Source organism: Schistocerca gregaria, chromosome 1 (genome assembly GCF_023897955.1).
Source record: "Schistocerca gregaria isolate iqSchGreg1 chromosome 1, iqSchGreg1.2, whole genome shotgun sequence".
NCBI classification, from domain to species: Eukaryota; Metazoa; Arthropoda; class Insecta; order Orthoptera; family Acrididae; genus Schistocerca; species Schistocerca gregaria.
The window spans coordinates 359,204,546-359,225,400 of NC_064920.1; the positions used below are offsets into that span (position 1 = coordinate 359,204,546).

Below are 20,855 nucleotides of genomic sequence, written 5' to 3' on the forward strand. Positions count from 1 at the left end.
CTGATGAGAATGGCTTGTTAAACGTAACATGTGACAAATGTATGTCACAATAAATAATAGAATACAGTAATTATTCAGCAAAACGTATTCTTAATTTCTGGATATCCTCTATAAACAAGGTCTCTACGATGTAAATACAATAGATGGTGCAGGATGTATTCCTGGAAACCTTGAAAAAATAACTTCACAAAAAATAAAAAAAATTTGTAAGTTTCCATGATGATAACTGTGTGTGTGTGTGTGTGTGTGTGTGTGTGTGTGTGTGTGTGTGTGTGTGTGTGTGTCAGTCCACTGTGTTACAGACACATTAAGTAGAATGAACTAATGTAAACTAGCAGAGCCCTCTTTTATGCACAGAATATTATTTCCTTTTTCAGAAACAGCACCAAACTACTTCTGAAGAGAACTTTCAAGGTTATGTTTTTTGTCCCATCTGAATAGTAACAATCAAATGTTTGTATTTAAAACAGAACAAGTGATTGTAAGACAACCAAATGGAGTAAGCAAATTAGATAAGGTATCCCCAGTAGCTGCAAAAGCAGTTTCGTTTTTATGGTGTTTGTAATTAAAAATAGTAAAGAAAATAAATCAACAATTCTGTACAAGAATGAAAAAATCATGATAAAAAAAACGAAATGTACTTCACTGATGGAAAAAAATACAGAAATGACATGTCTTTCAACAATCAACAGATAAAAATTTTCAAGCTTTATAAATCAACAGAATTGATTCTCTTTGAATAGGCATTAAACGGAGAAACACTGTATTTCAACATATATGATGCCTGTTATTGCATCTGCAGGTTATATAACTATTATCAGGGTAATTATTGTACAAGGTATTTAATTAAAAATACTTTTTAAGAAATTGTAAAAAAATGTATTGATAGGTTGACAAGAACAGTCACCTTTCACCAAGTCATCTTTTAGACTTCCAAAAGACATAAAAGGCCACTTTTGCTAGATTGCTATACTGAAAAAGAGATCATCAACAATGTAAATTAACATCAACATGGATGCATCTCATGCAAATTAAGGCTTACAAAAATACTAAAACTCAGTAACAGTGTATATATATTGGTGGATCTGATATGTCTCTTGTAAAATTCATAAATATTTGTACTAGAATGTATCCATCAATACAGATAATCTGTAGTAAATGGAGGTCATAACAAACTAACAAGAACTGTACATTATATACAATACTTATTAAAGAAATCAACTTGATGTAGTTGTATGGTACTTTCATTATTCATGCAAAAACACATTAAGAAAGTGATCACAATCAAGTTGTCACACATCACTTTGGTGAGGTAATAACAATAAACTGTACATCTTGAATCAGAAATGAATCATACTATATCACATCACAATGTACATAAAATTGGTATATCAGTCTAGTATTTATTGTACACAAATTTCCTTTCTTTGTTTTCTACTTTTTAACATGCATAGGATACTCTCCAATCCCTTAAAAATAATGTTATGATTAAAAAATTAGTAATCAATTATAGGACCATAAAAACAACAACTTTCAAGAAAAACTATCTTGTTCATCATAGTAGTAATCTGGGTCCCAGTCATCATCATCTGCATGCTCAGCTTCAGGTACATTGTTTCCACCTTCAACAGCTGCAATATTACTTGTGACATCCACTAAATTCTCTTCAAACGTATGTAATACTTTGCTAAGTCGCTCCACAGATACCTCTGTTATATTTTGTACACAGCCAAGGGATTCCTGAATTTTTGCTAACCTTTCATTTTCTGCAACAAAATGAGTTGTTAGCATTGAAATATATGTTAAATTTTGAAACATAAGAGCACAAGAATCATTGATAGCTGATACCATATGTCCTAAGACACTTATAAAATAGTCACACGTGTTACACTATCTTATGCTACACAAAAAACATAAAAAAATGTTCACTTGCAACAAGCCAATGAGTGAATTAGTTACATCTTCAGTGAAAAGAAAGATACACCCTACATACAAAATACAGATAAGGTGGTGGTTGTTGTTGTTGTTGTTGTCGTCGTCGTCGTCGTCGTCGTCGTCTTCTTCTTCAGTCCTAAGACTGGGTTGATGCAGCTCTCCATGCTACTCTATCCTGTGCAAGGTTCTTCAACTCCCAGTACTTACTACAACCTACATCCTTCTGAATCTGCTTAGTGCATTTATCTCTTGGTCTCCCTCTACGATTTTTACCCTCCATGCTGCCCTCCAATGCTAAATTTGTGATCCCTTGATACCTCAGAACATGTCCTACCAACTGGTCCCACAGAAGTAAATGAAATCATTTCTTGAGATATTCACTCATTCCAAAATTAATCCAACAAAAATGTGCAGCAAACTAAGGAGCACACTGTATGGACAACAGTTTGTGTTATCATCAGTAACTGATGAGGACTCATTAAAAAACAGGTTGTTATAGCCTTCAATTGATAGTGTAATTAACAGGCAGATACTTGAATACAGAAGTATACAATACATCTGTTTATAAAGCATCATGATGCACAATGCTTACTGTATCACTTGATACGTAACACTGTTTTTATTATGTACTCTTATATTTAAGTTTGTGTTTATTGCTTTTGTAGTTATTATTCTTTCTCATACAATATTTGGATAAAATATATGTCCTGTAATGGGAAGTTAGTTCTGCTATTTTCTTTATAAAATAAATTTTGCTAAAACTATAATTTCTAATCCAGAAAGTTGATGTATTAAGTCTGATTACTGAAATTGTAAACAGTTCTGTTGATTATGAGCTTTACTATGGATCATAAAATAATTAAATGGACCATATAATGAAACTATAGCAGTGAAGACCCTGTAAATTGTAGTAATTAAAACAATCAGTAACCTTAGATCTGATTTGCATATTTGTAGAGTAATCCTTAAAGAGATTTCTTATATTAAATTTAGTATAGAAAAACTTTGAAAATGACAAAAGTTACTTGAAAACATATTTATATCACTTCTTGATCTCGATGTAACACATGAAATTTTAATTAACATACAGGGTGTACATAAAATCCGAGAACACTTTCAATTATTTACTGCACAAGAACCAAACATTGAACAGATGTCATACATATGTCATTTTGAAGAGAAACCCTGAAAGCTTTTATCATGTATACCATAGCGTAGTTTGGTAATTTGCCGATAGCATTAGTCATAAACATGGCGACGGATTGGCCGTGCTACAGAAGGGGACAGCTATTTCGTGAAATGGCCTCCCCGATCACCAGATCTCACTTCATGTGAATCTTTTATGTGGGGACACATTAAAGATCTGGTGTATGTACCACCCCTACCATGTAATGTAGCAGAGCTCCGTGAGAGAATACAGGAAGCGACTGCCACACTCGATGATGCCATGCTGGGACAGGCATGGCAAGCATTCAGTTACAATATTGACGTCTACCAGGTTACTCATGGTTCACATATCGAATGTTTGTAAACAAAACTTTCAGAGTTTGTCTTCAAAATGCAATGTGTGTGACAACTGTACAATGTTTGGTTCCTGTGCAATAAATAATTGAAAATGTTCCCAGACTATGTACACCCTGTATAATGTGTATTCAAATGGGATGTAGTTGTTTACATTTTTGTAACATTATTTAACGCATAGTAGTCACTATTTGAGAAGTCAGTTAAGTTTTAGTTTTCAGTGCGTTCATTCTCAGTCAGGACTTTGCTCATTTCATCACAGTTATCAAAATGTGTCAATGAAAAAGTTATAAAGAGCACTCTCCCATGCAAACCTGTTATGGGACGTCTAGAGGAAACTTTCCTAGCCTCCAATACATGCCAACCCCTAGTCTGATCCAGGTTCATATATGATATTTTCATGATCGGGATTCAGGGCCAATCCACATTGGACGACGTTATCTGCAATTAGGACAACTTCCTTTCCCAGTTCGCTGGAGGCCTCAAAGACCTCCACTGATAGGCAGTACGACGACAGCAAACTTCCCATGCCATATAATCACACAGCTCCATTATTCCTACCAACCATAAGAATCACTGACAAACGAGTGCACCTCTTGGCTACCCAATATCATCTTGGACTGTGTAATGGAACTGCACAACATACCTCATTTGTGCGAAGTATTGTAGTTTACAATACACCAAATGCTAAGTATTAACTTTCTTTATACATTATTAATAATAACACTTATTTCCTATAACCATTGCTTTTACGAAATGTTACAAATATATTTGTATCTTTTTCAGAAACAATTTTGAAGTTATGTACAAAGGGATTATTTTGGTTTGCATGTGAAGAATAACTAGCAAAAATGACCATTTTTGAACCGAAGTTGGAATCGGAACATGTGGGGACAGTAAGGAAACGTTTGACAGGGGAGATGATTTAACAATCAAGAAAGAGAATGAATTGTTTGAATCAGTGGAACAAGGAACTCAAAAATAAAGAAAATGATACTGCCCCTAACCAAACTATAGATGGTATAACACTGAAAACAATCAATAGACAAAATTATTTAATTTGATAGATACAAAATCTAATCACCAAGAGGCGGCACAGAAAAGACGGTTGTAATTGGCAAGCTTCTGGAATCAGTGGCTGATCCTTCAGGCAGAAAGGTTGAAGGGGAAGGAAGAGGGGCGAAGGAAAAGGACTGGACAGGTATAGGAAAATGTGTAGACCCTGGGAAAGCCATCCAGAACTACGGGTCAGGGGAGACTGACAATACAAGATGAAAAAGAAAGACTGATTGTTGGGAACTGTATTGAACGAGATTTCAAAACTTGAGAGCTTAAAGGTGGAAGACAGGGTAACATGCAGTCAGAGATTACTGCTTAAACATCTTGCACGAGTTAATAAGAGTGAAAAGCTAAGTATATAGTATGTAACAGAGGTGGGAGGGGGACGGTGAAAATCAGACGGGAAAGACAATGAAAGATGTAGAAAAAAAATGGAGTGAAACCAAGAGTAGTTATAGAGAAGAAATGCTGAGACAGAAGAAATTAATGTAAATTAAGGCCAGGTGCGTGGCGAGAACCAAGGACATGTTGTAGAACTAGGCCCCACATGCAGAGTTCTGAGAAAATGGTGTCTGGGGGAAGAATCCAGATTGCACATGTGGTGAAACAGGCGCCAAGGTCACAGGAAAATTAAAGAGACCTTTGGAGATAAGAGAACCACTTGTATGAACATCAAGAGCTAAGTTGGAAACCCAGTTCTAAGCAAAGAAGGGAAAGCAGAAAGGTGGAAGGAGTATATAGAAGGTCTATACAAGGGCGATGTACTTGAGGACAATATTACGGAAATGAAAGAGGATGTGGATGAAGATGAAATGGGAGATAAGATACTGCGTGAAGAGTTTGACAGAGCACTGAAAGACCTGAGTCAAAACAAGGCCCCCAGAGTAGAAACATTCCATTGGAACTATTGACAGCCTTGGGTGAGCCAGTCCTGACAAAAGTCTACCATCTGGTGAACAAGATTTATGAAACAGGCGAAATACCCGCAGACTTAAAGAAGAATATAATAATTCCAATCCCAAAGAAAGCAGGTGTTGACAGATGTGAAAATTACCAAACAATCAGTTTAATAATCCACAACTGCAAAATACTAACACGAATTCTTTACAGGAGAATGGAAAAACTAGTAGAAGCCGACCTCAGAGAAGATCACTTTGGATTCCGTAGAAATGTTGGAACACGTGAGGCAGTACTGACCTTATGACTTATCTTAGAAGAAATATTAAGGAAAGGCAAACCTACATTTCTAGCATTCGTAGACTTAGAGAAAGCTTTTGACAATGTTGACTGGAATACTCTCTTTCAAATTCTAAAGGCGGCAGGGGTAAAATACACGGAGCGAAAGGCTATTTACAATTTGTACAGAAACCAGATGGCAGTTATAAGAGTCGAGGGACATGAAAGGAAAACAGTTGTTGGGAAGGGAGTAAGACAGGGTTGTAGCCTCTCCCCGATGTTATTCAATCTGTATATTGAGCAAGCAGTAAAGGAAACAAAAGAAAAATTCGGTGTAGGTATTAAAATCCATGGAGAAGAAATAAAAACTTTGAGGTTCGCCGATGACATCGTAATTCTGTCAGAGACAGCAAAGGACTAGGAAGAGCAGTTGAATGGAATGGACAGTGTCTTGAAAGGAGGGTATAAGATGAACATCAACAAAAGCAAAACGAGGATAATGGAATGTAGTCGAATTAAGTCGGGTGCTAAAATGTAGACTGGCAATGGGAAGGCAAGCGTTTCTGAAGAAGAGAAATTTGTTAACATCGAGTATACAATTAAGTGTCAGGAAGTCATTTCTGAAAGTATTTGTATGGATTGTAGCCATATATGGAAGTGAAACATTTATGATAAATAGTTTGGACAAGAAGAGAAAAGAAGCTTTCGAAATGTGGTGCTACAGAAGAATGCTGAAGATTAGATGGGTAGATCACATAACTAATGAGGAAGTATTGAATAGGATTGGGGAGAAGAGAAGTTTGTGGCACAACTTGACCAGAAGAAGGGATCGGTTGGTAGGACATGTTCTGAGGCATCAAGGGATCACCTATTTAGTATTGGATGGCAGTGTGGAGGGTAAAAATCGTAGAGGGAGACCAAGAGATGAATACACTAAGCAGATTCAGAAAGATGTAGATTGCAGTAGGTACTGGGAGATGAAGAAGCTTGTACAGGATAGAGTAGCATGGAGAGCTGCATCAAACCAGTCTCAGGACTGAAGACCACAACAACAACAACAACAACAACAACAACAACAACAACAACATTCTTTGCTTAGAACTAGGTTTCCATCTGAGCTCTTCATGTTCATACAAGTGGTTCTCCTATCTCCAAAGATCTCTCTAATTTTCCTGTAGTCAGTATCTATCTTACCCCTAGTGAGATAAGTCTCTACATCCTTACATTTGTCCTCTAGCCATCCCTGCTTAGCCATTTTGCACTTCCCGTCAATCTCATTTTTGAGACGTCTGTATTCCTGTTTGCCTGCTTCATTTACTGCATTTTTACATTTTCTCCTTTCATCAATTAAATTCAATATTTCTTCTGTTACCCAAGGATTTCTACTAGCCCTTGTCTTTTTATCTGCTTGATCCTCTGCTGCCTTCACTACTTCATCCCTCAAAGCTACTCATTCTTCTTCTACTGTATTTCTTTCCCCCATTCCTGTCAATTGTTCCCTTATGCTCTCCCTGAAACTCTGTACAACCTCTGGTTCTTTCAGTTTATCCAGGTCCCATCTCCTTAAATTTCCACCTTTTTGCATTTTCTTCAGTTTTAATCTACAGTTCATAACCAATAGATTGTTGTCAGAGTCCACATCTGCTCCTGGAAATGCCTTACAATTTAAAACCTGTTTCCTAAATCTCTGTCTTACCATTATATAATCTATCTGAAACCTGTCAGTATCTCCAGGATTCTTCCATGTATACAACCTTCTTTTATGATTCTTGAACCAAGTATTAGCTATGATTAAATTATGCTCTGTGAAAAATTCTACCAGACGACTTCCTCTTTCATTTCTTCCCCCCAATCCATATTCACCTACTATGTTTCCTTCTCTCCCTTTTCCTACTGACGAATTCCAGTCACCCATGACTGTTAAATTTTCGACTCCCTTCACTACCTGAACAATTTCTTTTATCTCATCATACATTTCCTCAGTTTCTTCATCATCTGCAGAGCTAGTTGGCATATAAACCTGTGCTACTGTAGTAGGTGTGGGCTTTGTGTCTATCTTGGCCACAATAATGCGTTCACTATGCTGTTTGCAGTAGCTTACCCGCAGTTCTATTTTTTTATTCATTATTAAACCTACTCCTGCATTACACCTATTTGATTTTGTATTTATAACCCTGTATTCACCTGACCAAAAGTCTTGTTCCTCCTGCCACCGAACTTCACTAATTCCCACTATATCTAACTTTAACCTATCCATTTCCCTTTTTAAATTTTCTAACCTGCCTGCCCGATTAAGGGATCTGGCATTCCACGCTCCGATCTGTAGAATGCCAGTTTTCTTTCTCCTGATAACGACATCCTCTTGAGTAGTACCCACCCGGAGATCCGAATGGGGGACTATTTTACCTCCGGAATATTTTACCCAAGAGGACGCCATCATCATTTAATCATACAGTAAAGCTGCATGCCCTCGGGAAAAATTACGGCCGTAGTTTCCCCTTGCTTTCAGCCGTTCGCAGTACCAGCACAGCAAGGCTGTTTTGGTTATTGTTACAAAGCCAGGTCAGTCAATCATCCAGACTGTTGGCCCTGCAACTACTGAAAAGGCTGCTGCCCCTCTTCAGGAACCACACGTCTGTCTGGCCTCTCAACAGATACCCCTCCGTTGTGGTTGAACCTATGGTACGGCTATCTGTATCGCTGAGGCACGCAAGCCTCCCCACCAACGGCAAGGTCCATGGTTCATGGGGGGAGGGATATATGATTATACAGATCATTTTACACTCTTAGAAAAACTCATTTTTAAAAAAAAGAATGGCTTTACACACAACTAATATGAATTATATTTAACAAAATGCCAAAAAATTGTGCTGAATAATTCAAGCAAACAATAGCATAATTTAATCTGGACAAATTCTCTGTGCCAGTGATGCATCACTTGCTAAGTCAGAACAACTTTTCAGAATTCTGTTTAAAATTCCATTACAACACCCCCCCCCCCCCCCCCCCAAATACATATTTTTGCTAAAATATTTATAATGTGGTCATTAAAAACATCTGCAAGTTGTGAAATATAACTCTCAACATTTTCATTTAGTTTAATTGTTATTTATTCTTGTACACAGTCTGGTTGTCCTGTCTCCCATTTCACAATGTCCCATATAGTTTTAATCTTATCACCTGCATTATTAGACTCTGCCACAGTCTACATATTTCTTGATATTTTAATGACTTTCCTTAAAGTACTAGAATGTTTTTTATAGAATGCAAGTAACTTTGGATCTTGAGTTTGTGTCAACTTTTTATAAATTTCCTTCTTATGTGAAATTTTAATCCCTTTAGTTATCCATGTCTTACTTGTTATCTTAATGGACATTCAGCATACCCTTTTCGGGATCCTACTTGCAAATATTGACACAAATTTACTACGAAGTATACTGAATTTCGTATCAGCATTTTTTTTTATATACATTCCTCATCCCAAACTATTTTTTCAGGTTATTATTTAAAAAAAAGTATCCTGTTTCTGTTAATAAGCCCAACTGCTCTGTATGAACAAGTCTCAGAGTTGTAAGGTGCAACATTGTTTATTTCCATTAATTGTGCATCATAATCAGACAGCACATGAACAACTGTGTGCACATTGTTTCAGTCTGAGCACTGTATAAAAATATTATCTATCAGGGTTCTGCTAGCTTCCTGCATGTAAGTTGAGAAATTTACCACTGAAATGGAAACAGCCAAATAATGATTCCATTTCATTTTTTCTGTCAGAATCTTAAGAAATCTGCGCTGAATACTCCACACAAACTACTAAACGTTTTTTGCTATCTGACGTATAGCTCAATAATGCACCTAGATTTCTCATTAAAAGCTAAAATTTCCTATAAGGGATCTGAAAACTGTTACAATAGCTAGAGTAGTATTCTACAGTAACAACTCACAAGCACATGTTTCTAGGTTCCGATCTACACAAAAACAATATATCAGTTCAAAAGGTGCCACCCACTCCACACCAAGAAGTGCCTTCCGTACAGCCTACCCACCCATGGTCATTGCAGCTGTAGTGACAAGCAGACCCCTCCAAATTTGCTATGAGGCTCACTGACACCTTCACAGAACGTAATTACCCTCCCAACCTTGTCCAGAAACAGAACTTCTGTGCTTTGTCTTCCCTGTTACCTACCCTACCAACTTCCCACTGTCCAGCTACAAAGGAGCACTCCTTTTGTGATACAGTGTCATCCAGAGCTGACTGCTGCATGCATATCTTCTGCACTAGAGAGTTCTACGTTTGACATCATGGCCACCCTCATGCCTCGTCACTGCCTCAAGGGTGCCACTTGCTTGCAGCCCCTAGCTGCCCAGATCCATTATTGCCCTCTGCATACCACCCACTATGGCCAGCCTCTGTTGCCGCTCTCCATGTGCCACATATTGAGGAGACTACTGTAAGTGTTCCTGTAACAAGTACTGTAGCAAACAACTGAGGGAACATCAGTGACCAACAGCAAAACAAAATATTTTCTTTGCAGACCTTGTGTGCACAATGGAACAATTTGATGCTTTATGTTGTTGTGTCCTGTCAGCCACAGTGCTCAGCCCCCTCCCCCTGCTAAGTAAGCCCCCTCCCCCTGCTAAGTAAGCCCCCTCCCCCTGCTAAGTAAGCCCCCTCCCCCTGCTAAGTAGAAAAATACCCACCATGGGCTTGCAGAAATAGAACAGTAGTGATGAGCCTTAAGGCTGTGCGGGGGCAGCTGGATATACCGATAAGTAAAATTCTCTTCTTAAAGGAGAAGTTAGCACAGTTAAGCTCACAATTGTCAACAGTACAGGAAAATTGAATGCTCAGCCTATCATAGCGACCACAGTAACTTTTATCCCTTCCTTGTCAGGGAAGCCTCCAAAGATATAGCAGCTTTTCTACACATTATCCGTGATGTTGGTTGCATGTGTTTGAGGCTGGAGAAGAAAGGATCAAAAGTTGTGCAGATGAAGTTTTTAGGAAGAGATACCACGAGTAATGAAGTACTATTAGAAGAGGCTGAAGCATGGAGACTGGGGAGGGGGGGGGGGGGATGATGCAAGGAGATGCAAGGAGTACAGGAATCAAGCTTCATCTGCTGACTCCCAACACATAGGCTCCCGAGGAGTGAGAGGCATGCAGGGGGAACACACTGCACTAATGTCATGCACTGCTTGCAGCATACTTGTGTTCACATACAATTTGTGCTCCAAGCATTGTTGACAGTCTCATCTATTACCTGGCACTGTAACAACTGTCAACTGCTATGTTTGGCATGTCTATGAAAGTGAAAACAGACGTGGGCACAATAAAAGCTTACAGGATTCGCAAAATCGAAATTGATAATTGTGTGTTGAATGCTGTTACTTGTTGCTACTAATTCTGTATCAGTTCTCACAGACAATTCGAAATTAAAAAGAAACAATAGTGAAACTTACACTGTGTCAGTAAAAAGAGAATGAGTAAAATTCTGAACATATATTCAAATATTTAACACTGAATTGTACGTACATATAAATCAAACAGATCAGTCTCGTTATATTTCTTGTCTGTACATGATTCATTATCATAGCTACTAACCCATTTAGCAGTATCAACAAGACTTTATCTACCACGAATTCAACAACACTTTCACACCTTGAGTAATTTTCCTCCAGACCGGTTCTTTCTGCAGTACCTTCTCAGTCATCAGCAGTTTCTGACAAAGGATTCACTTGTAATCTTAAACAGATTGTCTTTGGATATGTCCCTTGAAATGCTGCACTTGCCTAAACACTCTTACTTTTGCCCATTCCAATTCTACCACATCAAAGTATAGGGTGGCAGTAGACCACTGTGTGGTCTTTCACTTTAGTTATGTCATTGATAACACCCATTTTTTAGCAAGTTTATGTTCTCACATCAAAGCAAACAGGGCCTGCTTCCTCATACTCTCACTACAGTCAACACATCTCTTTTGCAGCCATTCCAACATCCTCACTTTGGAGTAAATGTTTTGTTCACCTGTCTGTTATAGGATGGAGTGTTATCCTTCACAATGACTGACTTTGTAGGAAGACTTTTGGAGAACCCAGTTTGCAAACCACCTTTCAAAGCCTCCACAATTCATTTGACCAAGGTAATCAGCTTGTGTGGATTTAGTCCAGAATTCTAGTTGGGCCTCCCTGATGAACCCCTTCCTCAATCATAAGCTTAAGGTAATAAGTTTTTTAGAGTGGTTTCCCATTTCATTACACCAATAACGTCCTTCTGCCAACATTTACCAACATTAATATTACTTTCTATCAAAATTTCATCCAGATAGAATATTTCTGTGGATATTCCTCTAATAAGTTTTATTTCTACAGCAAAATGTAACCACAAGTCAATAATGTCTGGATACTCTGGCAGGAAATCTCTCTTATTCAGCAATTTTTTCCTTGTGAATCCCCTGGACAACAAAATTTTCCACAGAGATGTAAAAACTCAAGTCCACTCGAATTTTTTCTTTCAGTACTAGTCAAAGTTTTTGCAGACTGGGAGCAAGCTTCTGCACCAAGTAGAAGTCACTGATTGTCTTGAGAAACCCCAGTCGAAAGTTATCCAATTGGATTTTCCCAGCTAACAAGTGTCTTGTCACAATTACAAGGGGCAAATTTAAACTTAAAATTGGAGAAATGTTCATTTCCCAAGTCACAGGTTCAGTTACTAGGGTCATATCATCAGTTCGGGTGGGGTGAAACCAGATATTTGATTAACACAAGCAGCAGACAATTTTCCTGCATCGATTAATGTGAAGGAATTACAGTTTTCTGGACTTCGTGAATTATTTTATCGTTACTTTGTCAAGGATTATGTTACAATAATTAAACCATTGACAAAATTGGTGAGAATATTAGTACTTCTGAATGTACTGCAGAATGCAAGACTATGATGCATGTCAGAGATGTTTTAACACGTTCTCTCTTGCTGATATACCCTGATTTTGAGAAACCATCTAAATTGCAATGTTAGCATTCGATTTCGGTGTAGGATGCATTCCAAGTCAGGAACAGGATGGCAAAGGGAAACTAACTGGTTACACCTCTCGCTAACTCAAATTAAGTAGAGCCCAACAGAGCAGGAATTATTAGCCTTGATGTTTGATGTTAATCATTTTAAATGGTACTTGTGTGGTAGGAAGTTTACAGCAGTTACTGGCCGTGGAGGTTTTCAGTGTCTATTAAATTTAAAGGACACAAATAGTTGCCTGATGCGATGGGCTTTGAAACTGAGTGAGAACGACTATAATGTGTCATAAACCTTGAAACTTCATCAAAATGCAGATGTGTTAAATAATAACGGCCATATAGTGCAAGCATATGAGGTGCTTACCACAGACTTGATAGAAGCTCACACGGAGAGGTTCCCGGCAGTGGGATCAACTTTTTGAAACCACTGGAATGATTATGTAGGTTAAGGTTGCAGGTATCACGCCCGACAGCCACTCACCCTAGTGGACCCTCGTTTAAAGTAATTGATGAAAATTTTTTTCGAAGTTTCACAGGACACACAATAGCTTTTAAAAAGTAGTGCAGTACAGCCAAGTTGTGTGACTTAATAGAAAGGGCCTCATATGCATATACCAGGTGCCCTAATTTTTATTTTATTTTTAAATCTTTATTGAAATAATTTTGAACATTATTTTCATTCAATTGGTTTCAATGTAATTTTTTTTATTTCTGTTCCTCTGTCACATAATTTTAATCACCATGTGAACTTTTTCATTTATTCTTTTTCTTTTTATAATTTTTATAATTTTTTTTCACTCGGAATTTTTGTGAATGTGAATTTAATTATATTTATATATTTGTAATGTTTATACATTTGAAAATGCCAATCTATCAGTTAGAAAACAAAAGATAAAATCTGTAGCTTTTAAACATGAATTACTAGTGTACTATGGACAAAGTAATGCAGATGAAGATATAAACAAAATGAAGAATTATAAGTAAAATGAAATTCAAGAAAAATGAGGAATAGAAATAATGAATGCAGTAACATTGATGATAAATGATGATATTATCATAAAATGTAAAATTAATTAAAATCACATGAACAAAGATTTCAAGTGATAGGAAGAAAAATAAGAGCAAATGAAAAAGCTGATACGATGATTAATACAATGCGAGAATGCGAGAAAGGAAGAGAAAAGAAAAATTACATTTAAACCTACTGAATAAAAATAATAATTAAAATAATTTTGCTAAAGATTTAAAAATTAAAAAATATACAGCACTTGATGAAATCTTCTGCATACAAGACCCTTACCCAATCCATGCTACACAACCTGTCTATATTACAATACTTTTTTTTTTAAAGCTATTGAGCATCATGTAATATTCCGAACTTTTATTTCGCTGATGACTCGAAAATGAGGATGCACCAGGGTGTGATTACCTGGGATGCTAACGTACATTACTCTAAAGGTGTTTTCGAAAAGTCAATACCACTGCTGGGAAGCTCTCCTTGTCAGGGACAGGATGCTGATTGCCAGCAGTATGCCACTCCACTGGATTTTTTATTTATTTATTGTATAATGAGAATAAATATAATATCTACATGCACACAATTTGTGGACAAATGTGCACTAGATAACATCATCTGCCTTGTCCAGTTCAAATCTGGTTCCTGATCCTCCATTAATTTCTGGGCACTTAAATTCTTGTATACACATGGAAGGGTTCTCAAACAGATGTTTGTTGACTACTGATGAGTATACCCACTGGATTTTCTATGAATGGTTGTCACTGAAGGATGACTCAACTAGGATTTTTGCTGAGCACCATGATGGTTTTCTAGATTTCAAGCGCTGGCATTCTACTTGTGCAATATCTCAGTGAACAGGTAGCTAAAGATTCCTCTGAATGTTTTTCCAGATGATCTGATCTCCTTAGGTCTGAGGTGGGATATTGTTGATAGCAGGAAGCTGAATGGTGTTTGTACCCTGAATATATCCCATAAGTATTGCCTTCTCTGACTGAGTTGTACATCTATCGTCTAGTGTGAACACTATTGATCCAGGCTGCGCAGGAGTAATCCGCAACAAACTATGATGTGACTAAGGCTGTGGACCTTAGAACATGAGTATTAGCTCTCCATGAGGTATCAGCAGGTTTTTGAAGAACTGTTTTTTGTTTTGAGTTTAACAGCTACATTTGAATGATGATGTTTGTAAATTAAAGTTGTATCTAATGTTATTCCAAGGTACTGCAGTACGGCAAGACTTGGCCCCTGACTGGCTTGTAATTTGCTGAATAATGTGTAGGTGAAATTCAGATAAAACTGTTTTCTGAGGATTTAGGTGGAGGCACCATTTCTTGAAATGAGGCTTGAGAATCAGAAAAGTTGGAGCTTTGGGCCACCAAGCAAATGCCTTCAGCACAAATGAATTTTCTTGAAGATGTTTCTGGTGAAGTCATGTGTACAGATTGAAGAGGAAGGAAGCCCAAACAGATCCTGGAGATGAAGCATCATATAGTTTAAATATGATACTTCTGTCATTTTCAGAATAGATCTGAAAATATCTATTGCTTTGCATGTTGTTAAGTAGGTCTATAAGTGCATGACATGGGATGACACTCATGAATTTCAAAATAAGTAATTCTCATCAGACAACATAATAAGCATCCGACAGATCCTAAAAGGCACCTACACTCACTCACTGATTTCTTCTCATACCTATTTTTGATGTACGTAATGAGAGAGAGAGAGAGAGAGAGAGAGAGAGAGAGAGAGAGAGAGAGAGAGAGAGAGAGAGAGAGAGAGAACCTTATTGTTACAACTTTCCCAAATATTATCTGTATTGCAAAACTCCCCTCACAAATTGATTACTGACTCCTAAGGCAGCACTTCAGCACCATAACATTGTTCAATGAAATGTAGCATTAAGGCTCCCATAGTAAAACATGAAAAAATACATAAGCACACCTTCCACGCGCACAAAATGCAGAGCAAATGCAGCCGAGGGTCTGCTGCAAACCTTAAGAGGAGTACCTAGGCCATCCAGAATTGCAGCCATGGATATTATGAAATTGTGGCCAAGGCCAAGGAACAAAGTTTATGTCGGCTTGCTGTGCAAACTTTTAAGAAGTAAGAAATGGAGAACCATCCCTTTACACCCTAAGGTCAATGGCTGTGTTGAATGTGCTCATAAAACCATTGTCCAAATGTTATGTTATTAAATGAAAAAGACATATGACGACTGGGACCATTATCTGCCACATGCCTTGTCCGCTTATAGCAGTAGAATTCATGAATCAATTATACATGCATACATATTGTGAGGTAGTGCCTGGACATCCCATATGCTCCCCCTTTTAATTAGATAAACTGCTGCTGGGCATTGGTTTGGGTGAAGGGAAAAGTTCAGCTCACTGACTTCAAATTGCTTTGTATAAAGGTGAAGCAGAATAATTACTTTATTATGTCAAAGCAGGTTCAAAGAGGCGATAAAGGAGCAATGATGTCCCCATGTCATCTGTTGCGAAATCTTTTGATTATGAAGGGGAAGACAATGAAGTTCTCTACATCCTATGAATGGTCACACCAAACTAAGCGTTTGATATACCTGGTGAGGGCTGAAATACAGCTGGCAGGCCACTCTATAATCCTGAAATCTTATTATGGAAAAGCAATGCTGCCCCTGCCTGTTGTAACCACAGAAACAATGCAACCCAAGCAAAATTCTGCAAAGGCTTATTGAAACAAGAGAATCCTCAGCCTCATCATGACCCAGATATGTCTGTGTTCCAGACACCGTTACACTTACTATCACGAGACTGATCACACAGTCCTCTCTAAATGTCTGGATGAAATCTCAGTGTTTTTCTGTCAATAACTTGGTCTAGCCATATCCTGCACTCTTGTGGTATGCTCCCGGAAGCACTTCACTTCTATGTACATTTGCTCTGTGTCCACCATTATTAAGGTTTGGTTTTTCCTTTATCAAGGTACCAATAATCACTGCTCTCTACCACTTTTATCTCTTGTAATTTTATCTCTATATGCAGTACACCATGGCGTGTCAGCCATGCAGGCATTTAATGACACACAAACAAAGAGCACCTGCAGATAACAGGGAGGTGAGGCTGTGTGTAACATTTCCCCATCCACTAGAATGGGCAGGTGCCATGTGGGCAGTGAGCACCACCACCACTGCCTGCCCGAGCTGACATGCCCAGATGCCAAAACTGTCACCTGAGGCACATGTCCGACCTCCATGTTGTGCATGAACTGTTCATATGGGGGACTCTGTTTCTTAGTGATGTGCACCTACATGTGAGACCTAAGCAGTAAAACCAAGCTTAACATCCAACAACAACAACAACAACAACAACAACAACAAATAAAAATACATAAATAAATAAATTAAATGTGCTGTCATTTGTTGCTGGGTATAGAAACTATCAAATTTTACATTGGTCTAACCCCGATCTATCACATTAGGATGTAATACAGCCCACACAATTCCTTCTACATCTACATCCATACTCCGCAAGCCACCTGACGGTGTGTGGCGGGGGGTACCCTGAGTACCTCTATCGGTTCTCCCTTCTATTCAAGTCTCGTATTGTACGTGGAAAGAAGGATTGTCGGTATGCTTCTGTGTGGGCTCTAATCTCTCTGATTTTATCCTCATGGTCTCTTCGTGAGATATACGTAGGAGGGAGCAATATACTGCTTGACTCTTCGGTGAAGGTATGTTCTCGGAGCTTTAACAAAAGCCCGTACTGAGCTACTGAGCGTCTCTCCTGCAGAGTCTTCCACTGGAGTTTATCTATCATCTCCGTAACGCTTTCGCGATTACTAAATGATCCTGTAACGAAGCGCGCTGCTCTCCGTTGGATCTTCTCTATCTCTTCTATCAACCCTATCTGGTGCGGATCCCACACTGCTGAGCAGTATTCAAGCAGTGGGCGAACAAGCGGACTGTAACCTACTTCCTTTGTTGTTGGATTGCATTTCCTTAGGATTCTTCCAATGAATCTCAGTCTGGCATCTGCTTTACCGACGATCAACTTTATATGATCATTCCATTTTAAATCACTCCTAATGCGTACTCCTAGATAATTTATGGAATTAACTGCTTCCAGTTGCTGACCTGCTATTTTGTAGCTAAATGATAAGAGACCTATCTTTCTATGTATTCGCATCACACTACACTTGTCTAAATTGAGATTCAATTGCCATTCCGTGCACCATGCGTCAATTCGCTGCAGATCCTCCTGCATTTCAGTACAATTTTCCATTGTTGCAACCTCTCAGTACACCACACCATCATCTGCAAAAAGCCTCAGTGAACTTCCGATGTCATCCACCAGGTCATTTATGTATATTGTGAATAGCAACGGTCCTATGACACTCCCCTGCGGCACACCTGAAATCACTCTTACTTCAGAAGACTTCTCTCCATTGAGAATAACATGCTGCGTTCTGTTATCTAGATACTCTTCAATCCAGTCACACAATTGATCTGATAGTCCGTATGCTCTTACTTTGTTCATTAAACGACTGTGGGGAACTGTATCGAATGCCTTGCAGAAGTCAACAAACACGGCATCTACCTGTGAACCCGTGTCTAAGGCCCTCTGAGTCTCGTGGACGAATAGCACGGTGTCTCTAGATGTCTCTAGATATGATTTCCGTGATGGCAAAAACAGGCTCAACATCTGAGTTGTAGGATAGTCAAGACTGTGCCAAATGATAAACTGACGAAAGTTAATTAACAGAATTTGAAAATCTTTGATGGCAGAGGTAGATTATACTGGGATTAATGAAAGTGTGAGCATGAAATATAAGGCTTTTAATCAAATAAGTTTATGAACCATGTTTTAGAGCATTTGAAGTTTCAGTTGACATATTCAGTACAGTATACAAATAGTAAACATGGTGGGTGTCAAAAATGGAAAGCACTGAAGAAAGTGTGAAAATTATCAAAAGAGGAAGCATAATCTACATAATGGACACAAAGAAGGTGAGGAGGAGGAGCAAAACAATGGTAAAGAGTACAACAATGCTAAGGGTGTAGTAAAAATGCGAAAATCACAAGGTTTAGATTTTGCTCGAGTGAGAACATGCTTTGACACTGTAACTGCAGACACAAATGAGAAGTTTTTTCTTGACTTCCGGAATCTAAGTAACCACAATCTTCAAAATCCATGTATAACTGGATGTGTGAATATGAATCTTGTTAAGATGAAGTATACTGATGATCAAGGGAGGAATAGGTGGCAGACAACCAATGTCTATAAGATTATTGTCAGTGAAGAAGGCTTTTATAGCAATTTTTGGTGTAATCAGTGGATGCCCATATCATGTGACTCAAGAAAACAAAAGAAAGTCCTGAGGTACATTTCTGTGTTTGATTATGTTACACATTTCATCTGAGACAAATGGTCACAAAAAGAATGAACTAGAAGCAAACTGAACTATCATGTTAATCAGACTAGTACAGTCAGTGAAAATCTGAAACTGACAGAAAATATTCCAAGCCTAATAACTGTGTTATGGTTATTGCTAGTTTGAAATTTTTCCTCAAATATGATGGTCCAAGACTTTTAGAATGTGACAAGATAAAAGATTTAGAGGAATTATTAAATCATATTCCACCAGTGCACCATGAGTATTTTAGGAGCCTTAACCCAGGTGCAGCTCAATTTTTTCCCCCGTTTGAATGAAAACTTAAATCAATCAATTACAGTAAAAAATTATACCTACATAACAGTTTTACATTTTTTACTTGCATGGATTTTGAAAAATATCCCAGCCTACTGGAAGGACTTCGGCTCTCTCTCTCTCTCTCTCTCTCTCTCTCTCTCTATATATATATATATATATATATATATATATATATATATATATATATATATATATATATATATATAGACACACACTCAACACAAGTGTCACATTTTAAGCATCAAATCAATGCAGTCTTACTATTTTGTATGGAACAGTATGAAACTGGGTACATGAAGTGGTACACTATACTGTCTTTTGGATTTTTTTCTGAGATTGGTAACAGTGAAGTTGCTTCTTCTTCCTCGAACTACATCTAGTGGCAAATCTGCACGGCAAGCTGTAACAACAGCTATAGAGAGCGAGATATTTTGGTCAGCTCTATCAATTCCAGCCATAAACTTGTAGTGGTAAATGACTCCCTGTTGTTGAATTGCTGTCCATCTTTACCGCCGACGTATTACTGGATGAGTTGCATTGATGGCATTAGACTTTGCTGCCACTGTCATGATTGTGATGTTATTCCCTGGAGCCACTAATATATTGGCTGAACTGTCAGATCTGAAGTCTAATGCATCACTGCGCCGCCTCCCCCCCATCTGTACATTATGACCTTAACCAATTCTGTTGGCTCTTATTGTACCCTTTGCTTGAGTATTTCCTACATCCAAAAAGTCGCACTGAAGATGAAATGAAGTAAATAAATACAATCTACAAAGTAGCACTTTCAACTGGTAGACATGTAATGACTATTTCACAATCAAGGCACTGTCTGCATATTTTTCCGACACGGTACCAGCCACTGGGATGGTTCGAGACATGTCAAATACCCATTACTTGGCCCTGCACACCAGAGCTGGATCCCATATTTTATAGGCTTGCCTTGAATAAATGGAAGGCAGAAAGGCAGAAAACGATTTATCTGACTTTTGTATGCATAAAGATAATGTTCTCCAAGAAGTAAGTGCTTGAAGAGAGAGTCACTGAGGTTGTATCTCACATGCGAATACCATATTATCCTTTACTGCATTAATATGACATTCTGAGTGCACGTGAAGAGTTATTTCTGTAATGCATATGTGCACTGAGAAGTTAGACTTACTCATTAACTACAAGGTCTTACAGATTATCCATTTTCAGCAAACCAAGTTTTCTCATGCACACAGATTAATGCTGCCTCAACAATGAGAGAAGAGTTGTTTTAAACACTGGTCTGTGCAAGTTGGATGAAGTGTATACTAATGCCATCTGATGGAAGGTAGAATAAATAAGTCATAAAAGAGGTTTTAGGCACCCCTGCAAAAATCGTTTCTGAAGAACAACCTAATCTGTGTTAAATCTAACGCATGTATTCTGATAATGACAGTGCATTGTTTGATAA

At 37.9% G+C, this 20,855-nt stretch overlaps 1 protein-coding gene across 5 annotated transcripts in view; it reads right to left on the reverse strand.

Annotated features, from left to right (window-relative positions):
• Nucleotides 1–547: 547 nt before the first annotated feature.
• The window catches only part of LOC126345965 (PAS domain-containing serine/threonine-protein kinase), a 212,289-nt gene continuing 191,981 nt past the window's right edge, over nt 548–20,855 (reverse strand). For 3 of the 5 annotated variants that reach the window (XM_050002147.1, XM_050002148.1, XM_050002146.1), the window contains one exon: nt 597–1,766. In XM_050002147.1, the coding sequence (XP_049858104.1) occupies nt 1,534–1,766 (233 nt within the window). In that variant the 3' untranslated portion in view covers nt 597–1,533. Of the gene's footprint in view, nt 1,767–20,855 lie in introns of all 5 variants that reach the window. The other 2 variants (XM_050002149.1, XM_050002150.1) reach the window with 2 other exon arrangements.